This window comes from Nicotiana attenuata, chromosome 10 (assembly GCF_001879085.1).
Source record: "Nicotiana attenuata strain UT chromosome 10, NIATTr2, whole genome shotgun sequence".
In the NCBI taxonomy this organism is placed as follows: domain Eukaryota; kingdom Viridiplantae; phylum Streptophyta; class Magnoliopsida; order Solanales; family Solanaceae; genus Nicotiana; species Nicotiana attenuata.
The window spans coordinates 44,198,057-44,220,131 of record NC_031998.1 but is presented as its reverse complement, the minus strand read 5'-3'; the positions used below and the strand labels follow the sequence as shown (position 1 = coordinate 44,220,131).

The window sequence follows — 22,075 nt, the reverse complement described above, 5'->3', positions numbered from 1 at the left end:
GGGGGAAATCTGCTGAAAGCAAAAAGGTGAGACAAAAATTGAAGGGAGATTGGAGAATCAAAGGGATATCAGATGATGTTATGAAAACAATTAAAAAGATATTTTAATTAGTGATTTTAACGGGGATGAAATATTAGTGCATGTGATGTTCCTATTGGGTTCCAATGATTTTAATGACGAAGCTATGCCTCCAATATTTTAAGTCGTATGAAATATGAAAAGTATTGGAGGAAGCAATGCTTCAGTACATATAGATGTAAACACTGAAATGGTGAGAAGTTTTATTTGACCAAAAAAAAAAAAAAAAAGAGAAGTTTTAGAGTACCACTAGTGTGTTTCCTTGCTAAAAAAATAAGAATTAATGACGGATAAATTCTATAATTAAATAAATAAATTGGTCGCCAATTTTTTTAGTGATAGATTAACGACAGATGATCAAAAAATTTTATTACCTACGAGCGATTAGCGACAAAATTCGTCACTAATTCCAGTCTTTTTATATACATCTCCAATATTTTGTATGGAAAAAATACTAGTATTCTAATGTAAAATTTTCAATAGTACTAGAATGTAGTGAGATACAAAATTTCATTTTCATCTCCCATTTAGGATGTGTTTGGTACGAAGAAAAATATTTTTTATTGTTTGGTTAGAGTAGAAAATATGTTTTTTCCTCCTACCCCCTCCCCCCCCCCCTACCCCAACGTTACCCCTATTCGTTTTACTGTCGCCTCCTCCCTACCCCCCTCCCTACCCCTACCCCCCCCCCCGGTCCCAAATACCCAACATTTTCATGACTCTATTTTCTTCAAGATTTTAATTATTCTTCTAAATTCATACAAACCCAAAGGAACTAATGTGTTGCTAGGGGTGGCTCAATCGATATGGTGGCCAAACATTGATAAGAGGCCTAAAATATATTTATGTGAAATGGGAGGAAGGTTGGAAAATAGTTTTGGAAAATGTTTTCCCTTCTTTTGATAGGGAAAACATTTTCCTCCAATTGGAAAAAAATATTTTCCAAAATATTTAAGCCAACCAAACAAAAAAAAAATTATAATATTTTCTAGAAAATATGTTTTCCTTCAAACCCAACACACCCTTAATGTGGGTTAAAATAATATTTCTATCACACACAAAAATTCTGATTTGATTATTCAGACAATAATAAGGTGTCTAACCCTAAACACAAATTTGTACTCTATCTTAAAGATTTTTCATTAATGATGATTCTCCTTTATCATACTGCAGTATATTTTCTCAAATTGGACTTTGTAAAAAAACCATTACACCTACCAGTCCTAAGGCTAGGAGCTAATAAGGTTCAGGTATTGTGAAATAGAAAGTTTCATTTTCATCTTCCCATTTAATGTAGGTTAAAATAATATTAATCTCACCACACACAATAAAAAGAAAAAAATTAATTCAAACTAAGTTGTCTAACCTTAAAAACAAATTTGTACTCTATCATAGAGCTTTTCATTCATGAAGATTCTCCTATATCATACCACAATATATTTTTCTTTTCATTCCTTTTTAAATAAAATTCTATCATGTATCGTTAATTGGGACACCTTTTTATATTGTCCATATAAAAGATTTTGTTTAAAATAAGAACGCATGCCATTATTGCACATTGATGCATAAAATCGAATTACAACATGCTTGGGTTAGCTGAATAAAAGTAATTGATAAACATCAAATGCTAAAAGCATTTAGGTGTTACAATTGATTTACAAATAAATAGTCCAATTTGGGAACATTACCTTATTGTATTATGCTCTACATACATTTTTACTAACCTAATTCGTCTTTATGCTATCATTTGGAGAGCAGAAAACCAACGTTTCTCTTCTTTACTTACCTTGTTTCCCTTTGCTTTGACAAATTATTGGAAATGAAAATTGCATGAGTATGGTTAGATTCAATTTTATAGAATTCTTTATAATTTATCACATAGTGTTATTCTGTTGTATCTAATGGATGAAAAAAATGGTCCTTGAATGAAACTGAAAACTTTCATCAGACTCATATTATGCATGTAATACTATACTGGGAGGAGGAAGAGTATCAGTTACGGGTTCGAATAAATCCAATAGCTTTTATTTAGACTTGTATTTAATTTGTATTAGAAACCCTACTACTTTCTCCGTTCACTTTTAATTATTCGCTTTTGACTTTGCACTCCCTTTAAAAAAAAACTGAAGTATGTGTTTTACAATTTTACCCGTAATAATTGGGGATGACCGGATAGGTCATCTAGCGTTTAGAACCTAATTCTGTATTTTCAAGCCTCAAATATCTCATTTTAGCCTTTCTCGATTTGCGTGCGCAGTTCGGGTATTTTTCCCAGAAAGTTTTTATGTTAAAAATTAATAAAATATAGTACAATTTTGCCTTGGAAATTCATTTGAGTTGACTTCGGCCAATGTTTTGAGCAAATGGATCCGCCGTGTTTTGATGGTCCCGGTGGGTCCATATCGTGATTTGGGACTTGAGCGTATGCCCGGAATCGAATTCGGAGGTCCCTAGCTCGAGTTATCGTATTTTGTTGAAAAATTAAAGTTTGAAGGCTCAATGAATCTAAAAGTTTGACCATTGTTTGACTTTATTGATATCAGTCCGTATTTTGGCTTCGGAACCCGGTATAGGTCCATTACTATATTTATGACTTGCCTGTCGAATTTGGTGAGAAACGGATTTAGTTTGACGTGATTCGGATGTCCGGTTGTTAAAATAGAAGTTCATGAGTTTTCTTGAAAATGTCATTTGATTTGGTGTCCAATTCGTAGTTCTAGGTGTTATTTTGGCGATTTGATCGAGCGGGCAAGTTTGTATGATGTTTTTGGACTTGTGTGCATGTTTGGTTTGGAGCCTCGGGGGCTCGAGTGAGACTCAGATAGGCTACGGAGTGAGTTTTGGACTTAGGAAAATAGCAGGTGTATCTGGTTCTGGTGCTGGTCCTGTTAGGTTCGCATTTGCGAACTACTTCTAAATGCGAAGAATGCCTGGGTCAGCAAGGATCGCAATTGCGATCAGAAGGTCACATTTGCGGGGAGACCAGAGTTCGCATTTACGAACATTTCATCGCAAATGCGATGAAAGCAGAGGTGCGAAGACTTCGCAAATTGCAAGGTATTTTTCGCATTTGCGGGGGTTCGCAATTGCGAAATCCTGATCGCAATTGCGATATCTGCAACTGAACAAATATGAGTTAGACGGGATTTTCTCCCATTCTTCAAATTTTCAAAACAAAAAAACCCTAGAGGCGATTTTCCCAAGAGCCCTTCTTCCCCAATCCATTGGTAAGTGATTCTAACCTATTTTCTTTCAATCTTTCATTACATTTCATAAAATTTCAACCTAAAATCTAGTGTTGTCATGATAGAAATTGGGGTTTAGGTAGAATTAGGGATTTTTATAAAATTGGGATTTAGACCTCAAATTGAGGTCGGACTTCAAAATAAATTACATAACCGGGCTCGGGGGTGAATGTGTAATCGTATTTTGGTCCGAATTTCAAGTTTGGACCAAGCGGGCCCGGGAGTTGACTTTTGTTGACTAATGACCTGAATTGAATCTTTTGCAATCGTGGGTAGTTCCTAAGGCTTATTTTGAATCGTTTAGTTGGTAATTTGCTAGATTTTGTTGGTTTGGAGGCTTGTTTGAAAGGCAAAGTTGTGGTTCTTTCAGTTGATCTTTGGAGCGAGGTAAGTGTCATGGTCAACCTTGACTTGAGGGATTAGGACTCGTTTACCTATTTACTACATGTTTAGATGTTGGGTTCAACGTATATGTGAGGTGACGAGTACTTATGTGTTGTTGTTGGGTTAAAGTATGCGTGTGGGACTTGTTCCTTATAATTTTTTGCTTACTTTGATTATGTTATCCATGCTTAGACTAGTACTTATTAAATTGATCGTTCTTTTCACGTTTATGGGTTTTCTGTGATAAATGAGTATTGTTTCTAAAGTTGAGGTTGGTATTGTGGAGCCCTTGTTGACGTAAGGCTTGTTCTTTTTTATTCGATCTCCCTGTTGTTACATGTTTATTGTTTTATGATAAAGGAAAGTGTTAATGCACGAATGGTGATGCCGTGTCATGTTTGAGCGTTAATGCACGAAGGGTGACGCCATGCCATGTCGTGAGAGTTAATGCACGAAGGGTGATGCCGTGCAGTTTTATTCATTGATTTTATTCATTTTACTGGTTAAAGGCATATTACTGTTTTGGTTATCATTTCCTGTTGTATTTATCGTATCTTGTATCCCTTTCGCATGTCCCCTCCCAATAGTACATGTTTAGCCTTTATTTGTCGTTATCTTGTACGTATATTGTTATCTGCACAGGTTATTTACGTGAGTTCTTGTCATAGCCTCGTCACTACTTCGTCGAGGTTAGGCTCGACACTTAAGGGGTACATGTGGTCGATTGTACTCATACAACACTCTGCACTTCTTGTGCAGATTTTGGTATTGGTCCAAGTTGCCCGTGAGGTGCATTATCTCGGATCAGCTGACTTGGAGACTCGAGGTAGATCTGGTGGTGTCCGCAAACCTTGAAGTCCCCTTCCATTTCCCATTATTTACTGCTCTTTTCATTCGAGATAGTTGTACTTATTTCAGACTCTGTTTGTAGAAAATTCTAGAAGCTTGTGAATTGTGACTCCAGATTCGGGTTGTACTAGATATTATTGGTTTTTATGTTATTCCGCACTCAGTTTTAGTTTCATTTCGGCTTAATTGATTGTTCTTATTGAAATTGATTAAAATTGGCTTAAAGATCCTCTACCAATGGCTTGCCTAGCAAGTGAAATGTTAGGAGCCATCACGGTCCCGAAGGTGGAAATTCCGGATCGTGACAATAATGATAACATTTCAAAAAGAATAGAAAGTGATTTAGGGAATGAGTAGTTAATGATAAGGGTAAAACATGAAAAAAGGATGGTATTTCTCTTTATTTACTAGAAAATATATTTTTAATATAGTGGACAAGTAAAAGTGAACGAAAAGAGTATATACATTATTGGATATTGGGTTTGGGTCGCCAATATGGACGACTGACCCGGCCCGTTTAAAGGAGATATGATTAAAGGAAGTTACCTAGGGAAGGTTTAACTCCTAAAAATAAAACTACCATACATTGCAAAGAAAGTGAGAGCGTGGGATATCTTAGCGGTAGTTTTTCTCTGACAACTCCCTTCTCTATATAGTCAAGGTTCTCCTTCAACAAAGTTTTTTAACTATGTGCAATTCTCCCTACAAATATAGAAACACGCCAAAATAAAGAAGAAGGCATCTAGTTTGTGAAAAGTATTTCATTTCCAAGAGAGATGCAGTCGGACTTGAGCAATTGATCAAAGCAGGTATGCAAAACTTCTACTACTTTTAACAGGTATACAAATCAATGTCCCTATAACTATTTATTATTCATTGGTATCAGAGCATGGTTATATCCATACTCTGCGTTCTCCGCTGCAAATTTTGCTCTTATGGAGAGACGGGTTTGGTTGGTGACATAAAAAGGAACAATCTGTTTGTTTATTTTTTCTTAAAAGATCTTGTGTGTAGAATTTTGCTGCTATTGACAGTGTTTGAGATTGAAGATCGTTCTATTTACCATGTTGCTATTTTCTATGAAACTTAAAGCAAGGTTTCGGAAATTGAATTGAAAATATGTGAGATCAGTGTGGCATGACAGTTTTGTTTGCATTCTTTGAAGTTTATTAAATATAATATAAAACCTTATCTCATGTGAATGAAAACATGGTATCTTTGGTATGTTTAAAGTTTTTTCCTTTGCCACTTGGATGGCATTACTTATTTGCTTGTTTGCTAAAGTGTAATTTGCTTGCAAAGGGGACTTGTCAATGGGTCCCGTAAGACAATATGAAAGTAGTTCCATGGCAATTTTGTTTCTAAAATTTTCTTTCCTTATCTAGTTGAGGAATAATATAACTTCTTCATATGTACATCTCGTTAAAAGGGCAGCTCGGGTCCAAGGGTCTATCGTACGCAACCTTACCCTGCATTTCTGCAAGAGGCTGTTTCCACGGCTCGAACCCGTGACCTCCTGGTCACATGACATCAACTTTACCAGTTATGCCAAGACTCCCCTTCGATTAACAAAATCAATTTGTCGACGTGAATTAATTACTTGACATTGGTTACTGTTGAGAGCCTTACTATTAAATAATTACTTGATATTAAGTGATTATAGAATTATTTTATTAAACTAGTAACAACGTTTCTATTAGGAGGAAACAAATTATGTGGTAGTATTGAATATAAGCAATAGTGGAGTAAACTCCTTTAATTGTTGTTCCAATTTCTTATTCGACAGTAAAATCTGAATATAGAACCAATGACAACGAAATTGGTACAATTCTAGTATAACTGCAATAAGGTATTCTTTTTTATACTTGGCCTATAAATTATCAAGAATTGCCCAGTAGATAACTCCTGAATTCTTAAATAAATTTTTTTTGGTCAATGATAATCCCTTAAATTGATATACTTCTACGAGTTATTGAGACATCTGTTGTTACAATGAATGGTTGTAGCCGTTCTAAGTGTTTCATTGGTCATACTTCAGATATGGCTGAACATGGACAAGTTCGAATTACTCCAAGTGGGAGTTCTCGAAGTCGAGCAAGGGGACAGCGTAGAAAGATGCATCGTCGCAGTACTTATTTCTATAATGATTCAGATTCGGAGAAAGTCATCAGGAATGTCCCAAGAGAGATACAAAATAAGGTAAAGGATCGAAGGACTAAGCGAAGGAAAGGAGAAAAGAAATTTAGGGAGTTTAAAGAATTTAAAATGGGCCCTGATGCTTCCATTCCTGAACATGTACACCTTATAAAAAGAGTTGAATTGTATAATTACATAAACATTATTGATTGGGAAGCGTTAGCTATTTTAGCGGATTCTCTTCGAGAGCCTTGGGGTGAAGTTTTAACTAAGATTTATCATGATATTTGGCCTAGTGCATCTTTTAGCGTATATGTGCAAGAGTTAATATTCGATTGGTACATCTATGTCCTAGCAAACATATAAATTATTGTTATATATTTTATTTTAATAAATTTAAATTATATTTTTTGTCTCACCATTTACCTATATGATTTATTATTTTATTTTGTAATGGATTGAGAATGTTTGATTTTGAAGTTTGTTGCTTAATGCATATAGTTCATTCAACTTTGTAATGCTGGTGATCAGACTTGATTTTGTTTATAAACAACCAAATGTTAGATAAGGCAATGCAGAAATGATTATTATGAGCTAAATTTTACGTAATTTATAATGACGTATAGTCTAAATGCCAGATAACAACTAAAAAAGTATAAATTAGTAGGCTTAATTTATAGTAAAAATTTCACATAAGAATAACCGGGCTCCCTACTTTTTAATTTTATAGCCCATATTTCAATTTACAACCAACTAGCCCAAAATAATAGGCTAACACTCAACATTCAACTCCAATAGGTTCTCGAAATTACTATATTTAATTTTTAAAAAAGATTGCTCAAGCTTTTAAGTTAATTTTTGAATCAGTAACTGTGACTCAAATATTAATTCAACAAACCAAATCCATTTGGGTGGTGAAAATTAGGTTTTTAACAAGCTTAAATATGTGGGTTTAATTCTCAAATTTGATTTTGTGAGAAATATGGAGAGTGTGTTATTTAGACTTGTTAGAAATAGTATAAGGAGGTTGTATATAAAATTTGAAGTTATTTAATGGAGATTTGGACTGGTTTTGAACAGGAATTGCAACAGAAAATCGTGAAGAAGTACGTCTACAAACGCTTATAAAGGTGTGTAAAAGTGTATAATAGTGTATAAGATGTGTTTATACACTCGTACACATTATTATACAAAGATTATACATAATTATACAAAAAACTGACTTCGTCTTCTTCCTTGCGTCTTTTATGAAATTTAACTCAAATCTTGCTCAAATCTACTCCAAATCACTTCAAATTTAAAATTTGAACTCCTTTTGATATTTTCAATCAATTTGAACAATACCCAATCCAAACAACTAATAAACTCAAAAAAATCCTATTTTTGATAGCAAAGCATTGAATGGCATTCAATGGTGGACTTCTACTTTTCAATTTTCTTACATTGCAACCAGGTGACACAACGGGAGAAGCAGTAATGGCGGACGACCCCTTGAAGCATATGTAAAAGATGTGAAAAGCATAGAGAGTGAAAGCAATGGTTGTGAGAACACAAATTTAACTTCATAGCTTTTAGATGCATTTGGTTGTAAGAACACATATTTTGAATTTGCTAGTACTTTCAAAATATGTACAATGGACTAGGTCGGGTAAAACTTAAAAACATGAGCGATTTTTTGTTATGGTGCGAAGTCATGTGTATTTTCTTGTAATTCTTTCTAATTTATATCATCGAGTCTTTAGGAAGAAAAATGTGAGAACTAGATTTATTAGATTGAAAAGATATCATATCCAAGCTTAAGTAACCATGAATTCAATGTTTCACATGTCAAACACATTGTGTTAGATTTTTTGTGACAGGAATAGTAACAAAGTTTTGCTTTCCTTAGCTTTATTTCCACTACTCATAAGTTAGCAAATGTTTTTGGGTTTAGGGTTGTTGAAGCTCAGTTAGTTACTAGAGCTGTTGATCAATTATATTTGGCTGGTTAATTAATTATTTTGGACTTAGTTTTAGTGGTAGCTTGGTAAGTTGAAAGTGTAATATTTTCTTTCTCCACGACTACATAATTTTGGACTTCATTTGCTTAATTTTGAAGGGGAAAAAAATTGAACCATGTGTTCTCTTTGATCCCCGTTCTCATGAAAATCCTCTATATTCCGTTCTTTTAGTTATTCTATAATTAAAATTGACGGACTTGAGTGTTAAGATAATTTGTCGTTTATTTTTGACATAAAATTGCCGATCTTGAACTGTAAAATAATATATTTACTAAAAGTCATATGTGATTATACGCCTAGGATTTCAAGTTTATCAGGTTGTTATATCAATTGAATAAAAGGCTTACTAATTTGTGCTTGATAACATTCTTCAGTTTATCCATTTCAACTGTCAACTAACTTTTTAGATTTTCTTTCTTTAATTCATCGTTCATAATTTTCTAAATTTTCTTTCTTTAATTTCATTGTTCTGAGAAAATCATCGAGTCACATGTCTAGTATGCGAGGTACAATCAAAGCCAAGGCTAATTTCGTCATTTAGTACGAACTTGTGCTTTTATCTATTGGGCATATTGTAATTTCCAATAATTAGAAAACAGATAAAACTCAATAAAAATAAAGAGTAACAGCGGTGGGGGCAAAGGGGGAGGGCAGAGACCGACGAGTTAAGAAAAGAAAAAGCCAAATAAAAGCCAATATTTCTGCTCCTCCACTCTCTCTCTCTACACACTTTCTCTCTCCTCTTTCCGGTCGATCTCCGTCTCCGTCTTCATCACCATTGTCCAAAAACAAAAAAATTCAATTATCAGATAGCATATTATTCTCTCCTATATAAACAGGTTCTAATTTTTGCCTTTTCTTTTAGTTTTTTCGATTTTGTTTTTCGTTCTGTAAATTAAGCTGATCAGATGTCAATATGTCATTCTAAACTCAAGAGATCTCAATCCCTAGATCTGTCATTTTCACTTTTGGATTTTATTATTGGGAAATTTACGTATTGCTTAATGCATTTGATCCCCCCCCCCCCCCCCCCCGTTTTTTTTTTTTTTTTCGCATTTCTGTCACTTTTTGAGATCTAGTTAATTACTGCTTATTCATTTTTGAACAGTTTTTTCTTTTCCTTATTAAATTACACATTTACAGGGCAAAAAAATATCTTTTTTGGTGGATTTCTTTGACTTCTGCAAAATCAAAGGCGTTTTGAGGATTAAGAAAGAACTACCCCTCAATATTGGGATACAATTGAACACAGGGCCTTGTTGATTATTTGTATTATGGTTATAGAGCATTTCAATGGCAAATCAAAGTAAGTAATTCAGCTAACAGGGGTTAAAAATATGCGTTTTGGAAGTCAATCTGTGGATAATTAGGGATTTACGATTAATCTCGGGGTTTTAGTTTGATATCTCCAATGTGATTTCATTGGAGGTGTATTTATGACTTCCGGCAAGCCATTGCTGTCGCCATCTGAGCTTTCTTCTGCACCAAGTCCTCGTCATCATAATAATTCATCGTTAGGGATCTGCTCGTTGGGATGTCTCCCCCAGAATGCATCAGCTTCTGCTGATTTGGATGAGTCTCCGGGGACCAATTTATGTGATTTGAAGGAGGAGGTGGTGGTGGACAGTAATCAACCACTAGATGATATATCAGGTGTAGGGAATTCTAGGCTGCATTCTTCTTCACTTAGAAAGGGGACAGCTGAGCTACAGTCAAAATGCCCCTCACGAGAGAGAAAACGCTTTGTGTCATGGGGTGGTACAGAAGACCATCCACACGAGCAAACGACCTTTGAAATATCCAGTGATATTTCAAGGGTGGCTTCATCTAGAGCAGCATCCACCCGGACGTCATCTCAAGGACATTTTGATGAGTCCAGGGATTCGTCTTGTGTCCAGGATAAGCTAAGCAAATCCCAGAGGCTTCTTCAGAAAAGTATGCAGCTGGAGAATGACTTGTTACATGGAAATAATGCTAGGTTGATCCATGTTAATGATCCAAAAAAGACCAATGATCAGTTTGAATTCACTGGAAATGAGATCCGCACTAGCAAATATACAATAATAAGTTTCTTGCCAAAAAATCTCTTCATTCAGTTCCACCGGGTTGCTTATTTATACTTTTTAGCTATTGCTGCTCTGAATCAGCTTCCACCACTTGCTGTTTTCGGGAGAACTGTATCTCTATTTCCTCTTCTTTTTGTGCTTTCTGTGACTGCTATAAAAGATGGTTATGAGGATTGGCGACGACACAGATCAGACAGGAATGAGAATAACCGGGAGACTCTAGTACTTCAATTTGGCAAGTTTCAGTTAAAAAGATGGAAGAATATTAAGGTTGGTGAGGTTGTGAAGATCCTTGCTGATGAGACGATTCCTTGTGACATGGTGTTGTTAGGAACAAGTGATCCTAGTGGGATTGCTTATATCCAAACAATGAATCTAGACGGTGAATCAAACTTGAAGACAAGGTATGCTAGGCAAGAAACAACTTCATTAGTCAGTGAAGCGGAGTCGATTTCAGGAGTTATCAGATGTGAACAGCCTAACAGGAATATCTACGAGTTCACAGCCAACATGGAGTTGAATGGGCATAAGTTTCCGCTCAGCCAATCAAACATTATCTTACGTGGTTGTCAGCTGAAGAACACAGAATGGGCAATAGGAGTGGCGGTTTATGCTGGGCAAGAGACCAAGGCTATGCTTAACAGTGCAGCATCTCCTTCTAAAAGAAGCAGGTTGGAAACCTACATGAACCGGGAAACCCTTTGGTTGTCTGTATTCCTTTTCGTCATGTGCTTGGTAGTAGCATCCGGAATGTGTATATGGCTGAAGCAACACGAGAAGCAGCTTGATACCCTGCCTTATTACCGGAAAATTTACTTTGATGGGACACATAATGGTAAAAAGTATAGATATTATGGGATTCCTATGGAAACTTTTTTCTCCTTTTTGAGTTCCATCATAGTTTTCCAGATAATGATACCTATATCTCTCTACATCACCATGGAGTTGGTTCGCTTGGGGCAGTCGTATTTCATGATTGGAGACAGGCACATGTATGACACTAACAGTAATTCAAGGTTCCAGTGCAGATCCTTGAATATCAATGAGGATTTGGGTCAGATACGTTACGTTTTTTCTGATAAAACAGGAACACTTACTGAAAATAAGATGGAATTCAAAAGAGCAAGTGTGTGGGGAAAAAACTATGGGAGAGCCCATTCTGCTACAGGTGCATCATTAAACACAGATTTTGAAGGTATGTTTATCATACACAATGTACTTTTAAAACATAATTTGATTCTTTTAACCCGTATTACTGTATCATTAGCATTATTAGTCTACATACAGTCAATGATATAGAATACTAATAGTATATTTACCTATTATGCATCATGACAAGGAGGTTAGTTAAAAACTAAAAGAAAGAGATAGAAATGCAGAGTGTTGTCTATTTTGCATTGTTGATGTTAGTTAATCTTTGATTTCACTACATCAGAAGTGTCAAATGGTTAATGTTCATCCCTAGATAGCGGCATAGCGCTGTATCACGAGTTTGTATCAACATATTATTTGCAAGTTCAGCTGCCTATTGAATTTCTTGATTGTGACCTCACATTATGGAGTGTATAAACTATAAAGTAGATGTCTATGACTAAATAACAAATTTATAACTTCAGCTTAAAAAACTCCAATCTGCCATATTGCTTGATGCAGTTCCTGTCCTTACCTTACATTTGGGTTTATTAGATATTGCGGAAAGAGCTCTTTCATTGTCAAATGCAATCACTCAAGCTATACAAATCTTGTACAATTTTATCATTTTGTTGTGTAGTCCAAAGGCTTAAAAGAGTTTGTACCTAGAGATGATATCATGCAGTGACTGTCTTTTTTCATCAAACTACCCCAATTGTTTATACAATAAGTTCTCACTTTACACCAAAAAGAAAAATTTCACACAACATGCCTATGACTTATTTAGACTACAAGTTTCAAAAGTCTTTCTTTCTTAAACTCCGTGCTGCCCAGTCAAATAAGGCCATATAAAAGACCATTGTGGTTTAGACGTTTTGTTGTATATATATTTGTTAACACCGTCTTGCTGTGATATTAATTAAATTAATTTGAGTTGTGAAAAATAGGTGAATGGCCGTCCTTATCTTTTATTGACAACCTTGAAATATTTTATCTAACCCCCTTTAACTGTCTTCTCCTTGAGTCTCCTGAAGGCTTGTATCATGAATAGGAAAGTAGCAGAGACAACAAAATGCAGTGACAATGAGATTTATGGTTTATGTCTACTGTCCTCATTGTTTGGGTAGTTAGTATAAAACACTGTGGAATTCTTATTACGCTGCTTTTTCTTCATTTCTTCTCCTCTATGTTTTATGTGCTCTATGATGCTTATTTATTTAACTACTGCTAGTTAATAATATGCGTTATATTATAGAAAATTGTGGTCATACATATCTTTGCAGATTAAATAATATTGAAGTGCAAATCATTACTTTACGTGATTCTTTTCTTTTGAGGTGTCTATTCCTCTAGCTATGCTCGTCTTGCAGACAAGTCAATTACTCTTGCAATCTTTTGTGCAGAACCAACAGAAGCCCCTTCAAGTCGACCAAGATTGAGGCTTAAGTCAGAAATTCCGATCGATTCTGAACTTATGGAATTGTTACATACCGAGCTAGCTGGGGAAGAGAGGGTTGCTGCGCACGAGTTCTTTATGACGTTGGCAGCATGTAATACCGTAATTCCTATTCTTAGCCATAGCTCATCGTCATGTGCTATACTGGATGAAGTGCATGACAATGTTGGCACCATTGCGTATCAAGGTGAATCTCCTGATGAACAAGCACTAGTTGCTGCTGCTTCTGCGTATGGATATACACTTTGCGAGCGAACGTCTGGTCATATTGTGATTGATGCCAATGGTGAGAAACTAAGGTAGATGGCCGTCTCTCTCAAATTTCCTAATTTGGTGTTAGTTGCACATGAGTACAATTTAGCACTTCTTGACTAAATAATGTGGATTAGCCTAGTAAATGTTATGCATTCTATCTATGACACTGGAACTCTTTCATCCAAAGCATAATTTCCTCTTTCTCCTTAAATTTCGCCATTTCTTTTCTTGCTTTCTTCTTTGTTAGTTTGTAATTAGTTGTGGTAAATCTTTTTTCAAGCAATAGTTCATTCTCTGTCTTTTTGAATTGTGGACTGATATATTGGCCACTGCAGATTGGATGTCTTGGGACTGCATGAGTTTGACAGTGTGCGTAAAAGAATGTCTGTGGTTATTAGATTCCCGAACAATGCTGTAAAAGTTTTGGTCAAAGGGGCTGATACTTCAATGTTTAGCATTTTAAGGAAAGACCACAAAAGCCATGCTGACATACAGAATGCCACTCTTAACCATTTGAATGAGTACTCATGTGAAGGTTTGCGAACCCTGGTTGTTGCTGCAAGGGATCTCACGGGAGAAGAACTAGAAGAGTGGCAATGCATGTATGAAGATGCTAGCACATCTTTGACTGATAGATCAGCAAAATTGCGCCAAACAGCAGCTCTTATTGAGTGCAACTTAACTCTACTAGGGGCCAGCGCAATTGAGGACAAACTACAAGAAGGTGTACCAGAAGCAATCGAGTCTCTGCGCCAAGCAGGAATAAAGGTTTGGGTTCTTACTGGAGATAAGCAAGAAACAGCAATTTCAATTGGTATGTCTTGCAAACTTTTGACCTCAGATATGCAGCGGATCATCATTAATGGCACTTCAGAAAACGAATGCAAGAGACTATTGTTTGATGCTAAGACCAAATTTGGAGTAAAGCCTGCAAGTTGTTTTAATCAAATCTTAACATGTCAGAGCGATGCAGAAAATGGTTATCATGAAGTTCCTGTTAGTATGAAGTCATCTAATTTACCAGAGCAGCATGCAGGAGAAGAAGGTGTTTCTGGTGAATCTTTGGCACTCATAATTGATGGGAATAGTCTTGTATACATATTAGAGAAAGAGCTCGAGTCTGAGGTATGAAGCATATCTTCTAAGGCTTTGTTGTGGTAATATGCACTTTTGCGGGTATATATTGCCTCTCTTTTACTGTGTAGCTTGAGTCCTAATGTGTTAATGCCATGCTTCCGCAGCTATTCGACCTTGCGACATCATGTAGGGTTGTGATTTGCTGTCGTGTTGCGCCCTTGCAGAAGGCTGGAATTGTTGACCTAATAAAGAGCCGCACAGATGATATGACGCTAGCCATAGGTGATGGTGAGTTCGCTATATCTAATGCCTTGTCGGCACAAGGGAAATGTTATGTCAATTTTTGTTGGTTGTTGGAGGAACACAATTATATGATTTGTGCATATAAGGTTTTGCGGTTATTTTTTAAGGACTCATGTTTTAAGTTTTATTCGTGTGTGTTATATCGGTGTTTTGCAAGATGCATTTCATGGGATGATTTTCTGGATTTGTTTGCACCTAATTTTAAAAACTTTCTCAGGGGCTAATGATGTTTCAATGATCCAAATGGCGGATGTTGGTGTTGGAATATGTGGTCAAGAAGGGCGGCAAGCAGTGATGGCATCGGATTTTGCTATGGGACAGTTTCGGTTTCTGAAAAGATTGCTCCTTGTGCATGGACATTGGAATTACCAGCGCGTTGGTTATTTGGTTCTTTACAACTTCTACAGAAATGCTGTTTTTGTTTTCATGCTTTTCTGGTATACCTTTTTTTCTTTGGATCTGCATTCTTTTGTATGATATTTGGGAAAAAATGCATTGCCGTCCCTTTGAAGAGAAAAGGAAAATATACAGTAAAATGGCTCATTTTTTGATAGGATAAATAGTTTTATTAATGTGGGAAAACTCCCGTATACAAGCATTGTTCCAAAAAGTAGAGAACCTTCAGAAAACATTAAAATAACTGTTAAACAAGTTGAATGTGTATATCATGCCTGATATATTTTTTTTTTTTTGTCCAAGCTCATGCCTGATCTAAACTACTTTTTTGTTTAATACGCCTTGTTTTTTATCTTTGCCAACGAACCTTGTAATCTCTTTATACGCTTTGTCTCTTGAACATTTGAGATGTCAAAAGACTCACATTAGGTCTGCTATAAGCCAATAGCGTGTAATTAGCATTAAACATAGATGTTTGGCTTTATTGTTTTTTTGGTGTAACATGGAAATTGCAAATGATGAAGAAGCCATGGTTGATTTTTTAAGTTCATAACATAATTTGTGATGTAGCTCCCTGCCTTCCTCTTGTCAGTACTACTTGCTGAATATAATAAATTACATTTACCTATCAAAAAATAACGTTCCTAGGCTAGACCATCGGTGTGTTTGAGAAGAGGGATGATGGACCGTTTTCAATAATTTGAGGATGTATAGATTCTGAAGTCTGATGGGCTTGGCAGATGCTGCTGCTATACATGTGTGTTTTAGCTTCTAATATAATGGGGAATTTTGAGAGGGGGTGGTTGTAAGCTTGACTTTTGGTGGCAGAGATACTGAACCAAAGGAAGTGTTTAAAGATGTTATTGTCATTCCCTTCCTTTCAGTTTATGTGACACACTTCCTTATTAGTCTGTTCAAAAACATTTCTATATTTGGAAACAATTTAATTTAAAAATTTTCATTTACCTTTAATTAGAAGCTTTTATAGCCACACAAATGTTACGGCCCCACAAAGCTTTTACCTTTTAAGCTTTAAAGACCACAAGTTTCAAAAGTCTTCTTCTTCTTTTTTTTTCAAAAAATCCGTGCCAAGTCAAAGTACGTCACATAAATTGAAATGGAGGGAGTACTTTTTCTTTTGATCAAGTAAGTGCTTAAGGATGTTACACGTTAGATCAATTGCTGCTTGTCTGCTGATGCTATTTAGTGGGTCATGGCTGAATGTTGTGTCTTGTTTAATAAGGATTTTGAGGTCTGCTGGTTGATAATGGTAGTTAATATTTGTGTTGACTATCGATTCCTGCCACATTAGTCACTGAATAGTTATCAATGATGCGATGCTCTTTATTGTAGCATTCGATTTCCTTTGGGGTTGAGGTTGGTCATGGTGCTTTCGTCGAGATCTTAGCTAGTCTTGGTATCCTCTATGGAATCCATATTTACCTTGAAAGGATTCGGGACACATTGACAATGCGTTGATAAGCTAAAGCCAAGTTCTTCTACTAATAGTGGTCAACTTTAACGGACATTTGAGCAAAAATTAAAATGCTGAAATCCAAAGAATGAAAGGAAACTAGTGGGGTAATAATGTCTGTTGGTATGTTCGATGCTATGGAGTGTGTGTCAGAACACACGGAAATTGTTGATGGTTCCAGTGGTGTAGGTAAAAATTATTCATATTCTGGCACGGTTTTATGGACGTTGGTGACAGCATTACTGATAACGTACTTGGGGCTGCTCAGGAAAAAAAACTTAAAGGTAAAGATCTGCAGCAGCTGGTAATCAACACGTTCGGATAAATGTTGAGTTGATGGAAGAGGCAATATCTTGGTGTGTGTGTGTGGGGGGGGGGGGGGTTACATAACTTACGCCTGCATTATCTACTATACATGCATACTATTACTTGTCCCTATTTTGCATGTAGGGGACCTTGTTCTTTTATAGGAAATGATGAGGGTTTCTTATGTGAAGCAAAGGAGGGGGAGAGAAAGTGTCATTTATTAGATTGAAAGAAGATAAAAAGTCCCTGTAAATTAGGGAACTAGGAATAAGAAGATTATTGATGTTCAATATATCACTGTGGAAAGCGGTTATGGAGTTGATGCTGGCGGATTTCATTCTATAGCTTGATGCTTAGAAGGGCTGGCCTGAATCACCGTACAATGCGGCATCAATCCAAGAAAAGAGGCTTTTCTCTGACAGTAGTGTCTCTTTACCTAAGAAAGGGAAGGGAATTTTAGCTGAGTTTGCAGTTCATGTGTGAGGAGAGTGGAAAGCATATCAAATTATCTGCTTCTTCTTTGTTGTAGCGCTTCTCAAGAACATTGGGGCTGATCTCCAGATGGTTAATGTGAGGGGGGCATGCTGGGTGGCATTGACGTTGATATGCATTTCTAGGTCAATGGAAATGAAACTGATACTCTTAACTATACTTGGTTAAAGTATGGGGAGGGAAGACTTACTAGTTTTTCTTCTTTAGGTGAAGAATTATCCATCCCCTTATGTTTAGTAAGACTGAAAAATCAAGAGAGATTTACCTACCCATCTCTGTATACCCTGTTCTTTGGTATCATCAATAAATTTTAGTACTAAGAAAAGGAACTCCGCAAACTGCAGTGGAGAGAATGGGTTCTTCCCTTTATAAGTTGTGCTTTCTGACAGTTTCCTGCTTGGCTGAGGATGCATTCTTAAGATTTTTTTCCTACATGCTGAAAACCTGTTGATTTATCAAATCCATAATATTTTCATGCATTGGAGTCACCTCTTCTTTGAATTGTTGTTAAATTCTCATGTTTGGTGATACAATACTTAAATTATCATGAGTTTGTCATCTGACCTTATTCTTATACTTGGTATTTTTAGGTACATATTGTACTCCGCTTTTTCTACAACATCTGCGTTGACAGATTGGAGTAGTGTATTTTATTCTCTCATCTATACTTCCATACCTACTTTAGTTGTTGGTATTCTGGACAAGGACTTAAGTCATAAGACACTACTGAAGTATCCAAAACTCTATGCTGCTGGCTATAGACACGAGAGTTACAACATGAAACTCTTCTGGATCACAATGATTGATACAGTGTGGCAGAGTCTTGTTCTCTTTTATGTACCATTATTCATCTATGATCAGAGCGATATTGACATATGGAGTATGGGTAGCTTGTGGACGATTGCTGTTGCGATCCTTGTGAACATGCACTTGGCAATGGATGTGCAGCGATGGTTAATATTTACTCACATGGCAATATGGGGGTCAATTGTTATCACGTATGGCTGCTTGGTGGTGCTGGACTCGATACCTGTCTTTCCCAATTATAAGTTAGTATTTCCATGCGAATTCCTATAGTATTGGCTCTTGAGCATTTTAAAGTAATGGAGGTCTATGGCATGGTACTAACCTACTTTTTCTTGTCTGTTTGCAGTACAATCTTTCAATTGGCAAAATCACCTACTTACTGGCTCTCAATTTTGCTTATTATAGTTTTGGCTTTGCTTCCTCGCTTTATTGTCAAGGTTATAAATCAAACTTTCTGTCCGTCAGACACCCAGATAGCTAGAGAAGCAGAGACCCTGAGGAAAAGCCACAGCTATTTTATGTCTAAGCCAGATCATGATAAAAGCTAGTGTCTCCTGTTTATGTTGTCAATCACCCCATTTTGGTGTAGCTTCCTTGAGTTACCTTGTATTTGGCTTCCCATGGCGTGCAGGATTAGAAGTAGGTAGGTAAGTCATTTTTCTCCTGACATTTCTAGAGTTTTTTTTTTTTTCTGTCTATCTTTTTGTATAGTGCGTGTGATCTCGTTTTGTTTCGTATAGCTTCCCTTTTTGTTTGAGTTGGAAGTAAATGATAACTCTACCTTCATTAGGAATTTTTTCTCTAATGTTTCGTATAGCTTCCCATATTCAGTGTCATCTAGTTAATGCAGGTAATTTTAGAGTGAAAATAACAGTTAGAAAGAAGTTGAGCATCCTTTCCCATAGTGTTAAATTTTTGTTCACCAAAAGTATCTTCCAAGTAATGCTAAAAATTAGAAACGCCATCTTTCTGATTCCTGGCATTAACATGCTACCCTTTCTCAAAAAATATCTTATATGAAACCAGAGAAGTGAGACAGTAGTGTTGAAAACCTATTGGGCTGAAGAAGTTGGTGCTAACTTCAATTTGTACGGCTGCAAAATCTGTGTGTCACTGGTTTTGCTTTTGTCTGTTGGTGCTTTGGGGGGAGGGGAAGAGGCTGAGGAGAGTGAACAGAGCATGCAATCTGGGATATCAACTGTTAATTGTCCCACATTGGTTGAGGGAATGAGCTGTTGTGTCCTTATATGGTCTTTGGCCATTCCTCACCTCATGAAACTAACTTTTGGAATGAGTTACGTCCAAGTTACATTTTCATAACAAAGTATTAGATGGAGACCCATTCCAATTCTTGGTTTATCCAGTATTGGCCCCATGTTATGCTCTAGATGTTTAGAATTGGTTGTGCCAGTGGAGGGTGTTAAGTGTCCACATTGATTGAGAGGATGCGTTGTTGTCTCTTGTATGATCTTGGATAATCCTTATCTCATGAGATCATTTTAAGAGTTGAGTTATTTGCCACTTTCATTTTCTTAACATTGTATCAATCTGTACCCATCCCAATTATTGGTATGTACCCCCATGTTATTGTTGTCCACACTCTAGATGTCTAGCTTTAAGCATGCCCGGGGGAGGGGTGTTTAGTGTCCCACATTGGTTTTGAGAATGAGATGTTGCCTCCTTATGATCTTGGACAATCCTCATCTCATGAGTTAGTTTCGAGGTTAGGCGCAAGTTCCATTTTCTTAACAGCAACAATTGCAACAATGCCATCAGTCAAAAGTGAACCAAAATCCATCATGTTGGTTGTGATATGTGCTGTAGAATATTTTGGTGTACAATGCATTTGTGCTATTTTTGGTATGCGTCGCTTTTTAGCTATAGCTGTAGCCTGCATGAAGTTGTGAGAATTCTTTGGTTGCTTCATACATATTATCTTACACTTGCTATGCAAAGGTTTATCTCCATGGAAGATCTTGTTTCAAAATTTTGTAATACTGAGTGGACCATGCTTATGATATCTTAAAAATGCTTCAGATGAGCTACCCCAACTCAATGTCAGCAGGTGAAATTGGTGACAATCTGAAAGAAATGGAGTGACCATGTAAAAAGAAAGGGAAGCTAGGGTTAACTCAAAGCTAAGTGTGTCGACAGTTGGGGAACAACAGAAGAGGATCTGGTCGAGGGGCGGGAGGACAAATGAAGGTTTTGGGATGGTTTTTTGTAATTTGTTGTTAATAACCATTGGGCTGTGTCCAAGAAGTGAAAAATGATAGTCTGCTTGTTAGATATTCAGCATAACTCCAGTAATTCCGGTATAAAGAAACAGAAAAGAAATGACAAGGAGAGTAATACAAGTGTATCATAGTTTACCTGTAAAGATTGAGGTTTCTTATCCTTACTCTTGTAACAAATTAAAGGAAAAAGAAATTACTCATGAACATATTTAATCTGAAAATCTGTGCATCCCCCTCTCCCTCCCCCTACCACCCCGAACTTTCTGCTGTTCATACTCTTAAGTTATGTACATTTTTGGATTTGACATGGGAATTTTTTTGGCTGTAATATATTCAAGGTTACTTTTTGAGTAATGAATATTATGTTTAGGGCCGTCAAATTTGACCCAAGCCCAAACGACTCGACCAAGGTTGCATTGTGTATAAAAGTGTATAATAGTGTATAAGATGTGTTTTTACACTCATATACACTATTATACAAGATTATACATAATTATACAAAAAACTGACTTCGTCTTCTTCCTTGCGTCTTTTCTGAAATTTAACTCAAATCTTGCTCAACTCTACTCCAAATCACTTCAAATTTAAATTTTGAACTCCTTTGATATTTTCAATCAATTGGAACAACACCCAATCCAAACAACTAACAAATTAAAAAAAAAAACCCATTTTCGAAAGCAAAGCTTTGAATGTCTTCAATGGTGGACTTCTACTCTTCAATTTTTCTTACATTGCAAGCAGGTGACACAAGAGGAGAAGTAGAAAATACACGGTCCCTTGAAGCATGAAGATGTGAGAAGAAGAGAGAGTGAAAGCAATGGTTGTGAGAACACAAATTTAACTCCATAGCTTTTAGGAGCAATGGTTGTAAGAACACAGATTTTGAATTTGCTAGTGCTTTAAAAATATTTACAATATGGGCTAGGTTGGGTGAAACTTAAAAACATGGGCAATTTTTTATTATGGTGTGAAGTCATGTGTATTTTCTTGTAATTCTTTCTATAATATATGTCCTTTATAACAACACTTAACTATAGCAGCCAAAAAATATCGGAACAAACGAGGATGTTATAGAGATATTCCACTGTATTAGCATTAAACTTGCATGTGTGAACACTGAGTATAGATCGACATTTTTTCCCCAAACCACGTGATGTTGGAAGACGCTGATCACTCCAAAATTCAAAGTGAACCCGTTTGGCCATAATTTTTTTTTTTTGAAATTAGTGTTTGGCCATAAAATTTTTAATTTTTACTTGAATATGAATTTTAAAATTTTTCGAAAATATGGAAAACTCCAAAAAACTGTTTTTCAAAATTTTCATTTCAGATCGTTCACAAAAATTCAAAAACAACCCAAGATTATATTCAATGCCCAAACGG

General features: G+C 36.0%; 1 protein-coding gene across 4 annotated transcripts; it reads left to right on the top strand.

Moving 5' to 3' along the window:
- Window positions 9,322-20,999, top strand: LOC109233424 (phospholipid-transporting ATPase 1-like). Of its 4 annotated transcripts, none has more exons than XM_019399294.1 (9): window positions 9,322-9,531; window positions 9,836-11,953; window positions 13,293-13,644; window positions 13,936-14,725; window positions 14,842-14,965; window positions 15,198-15,417; window positions 18,239-18,697; window positions 18,802-19,098; window positions 20,521-20,999. In XM_019399294.1, exons 2-8 carry the CDS (start codon window positions 10,129-10,131, stop codon window positions 19,001-19,003), a joined length of 3,972 nt encoding a protein of 1,323 aa, XP_019254839.1. In that variant the 5' UTR covers window positions 9,322-9,531; window positions 9,836-10,128; the 3' UTR covers window positions 19,004-19,098; window positions 20,521-20,999. The 4 variants fall into 4 exon arrangements, with proteins under 4 accessions (XP_019254839.1, XP_019254836.1, XP_019254838.1 ...); XM_019399291.1 differs by having other exon boundaries at window positions 20,493-20,999; XM_019399293.1 differs by having other exon boundaries at window positions 18,802-19,102.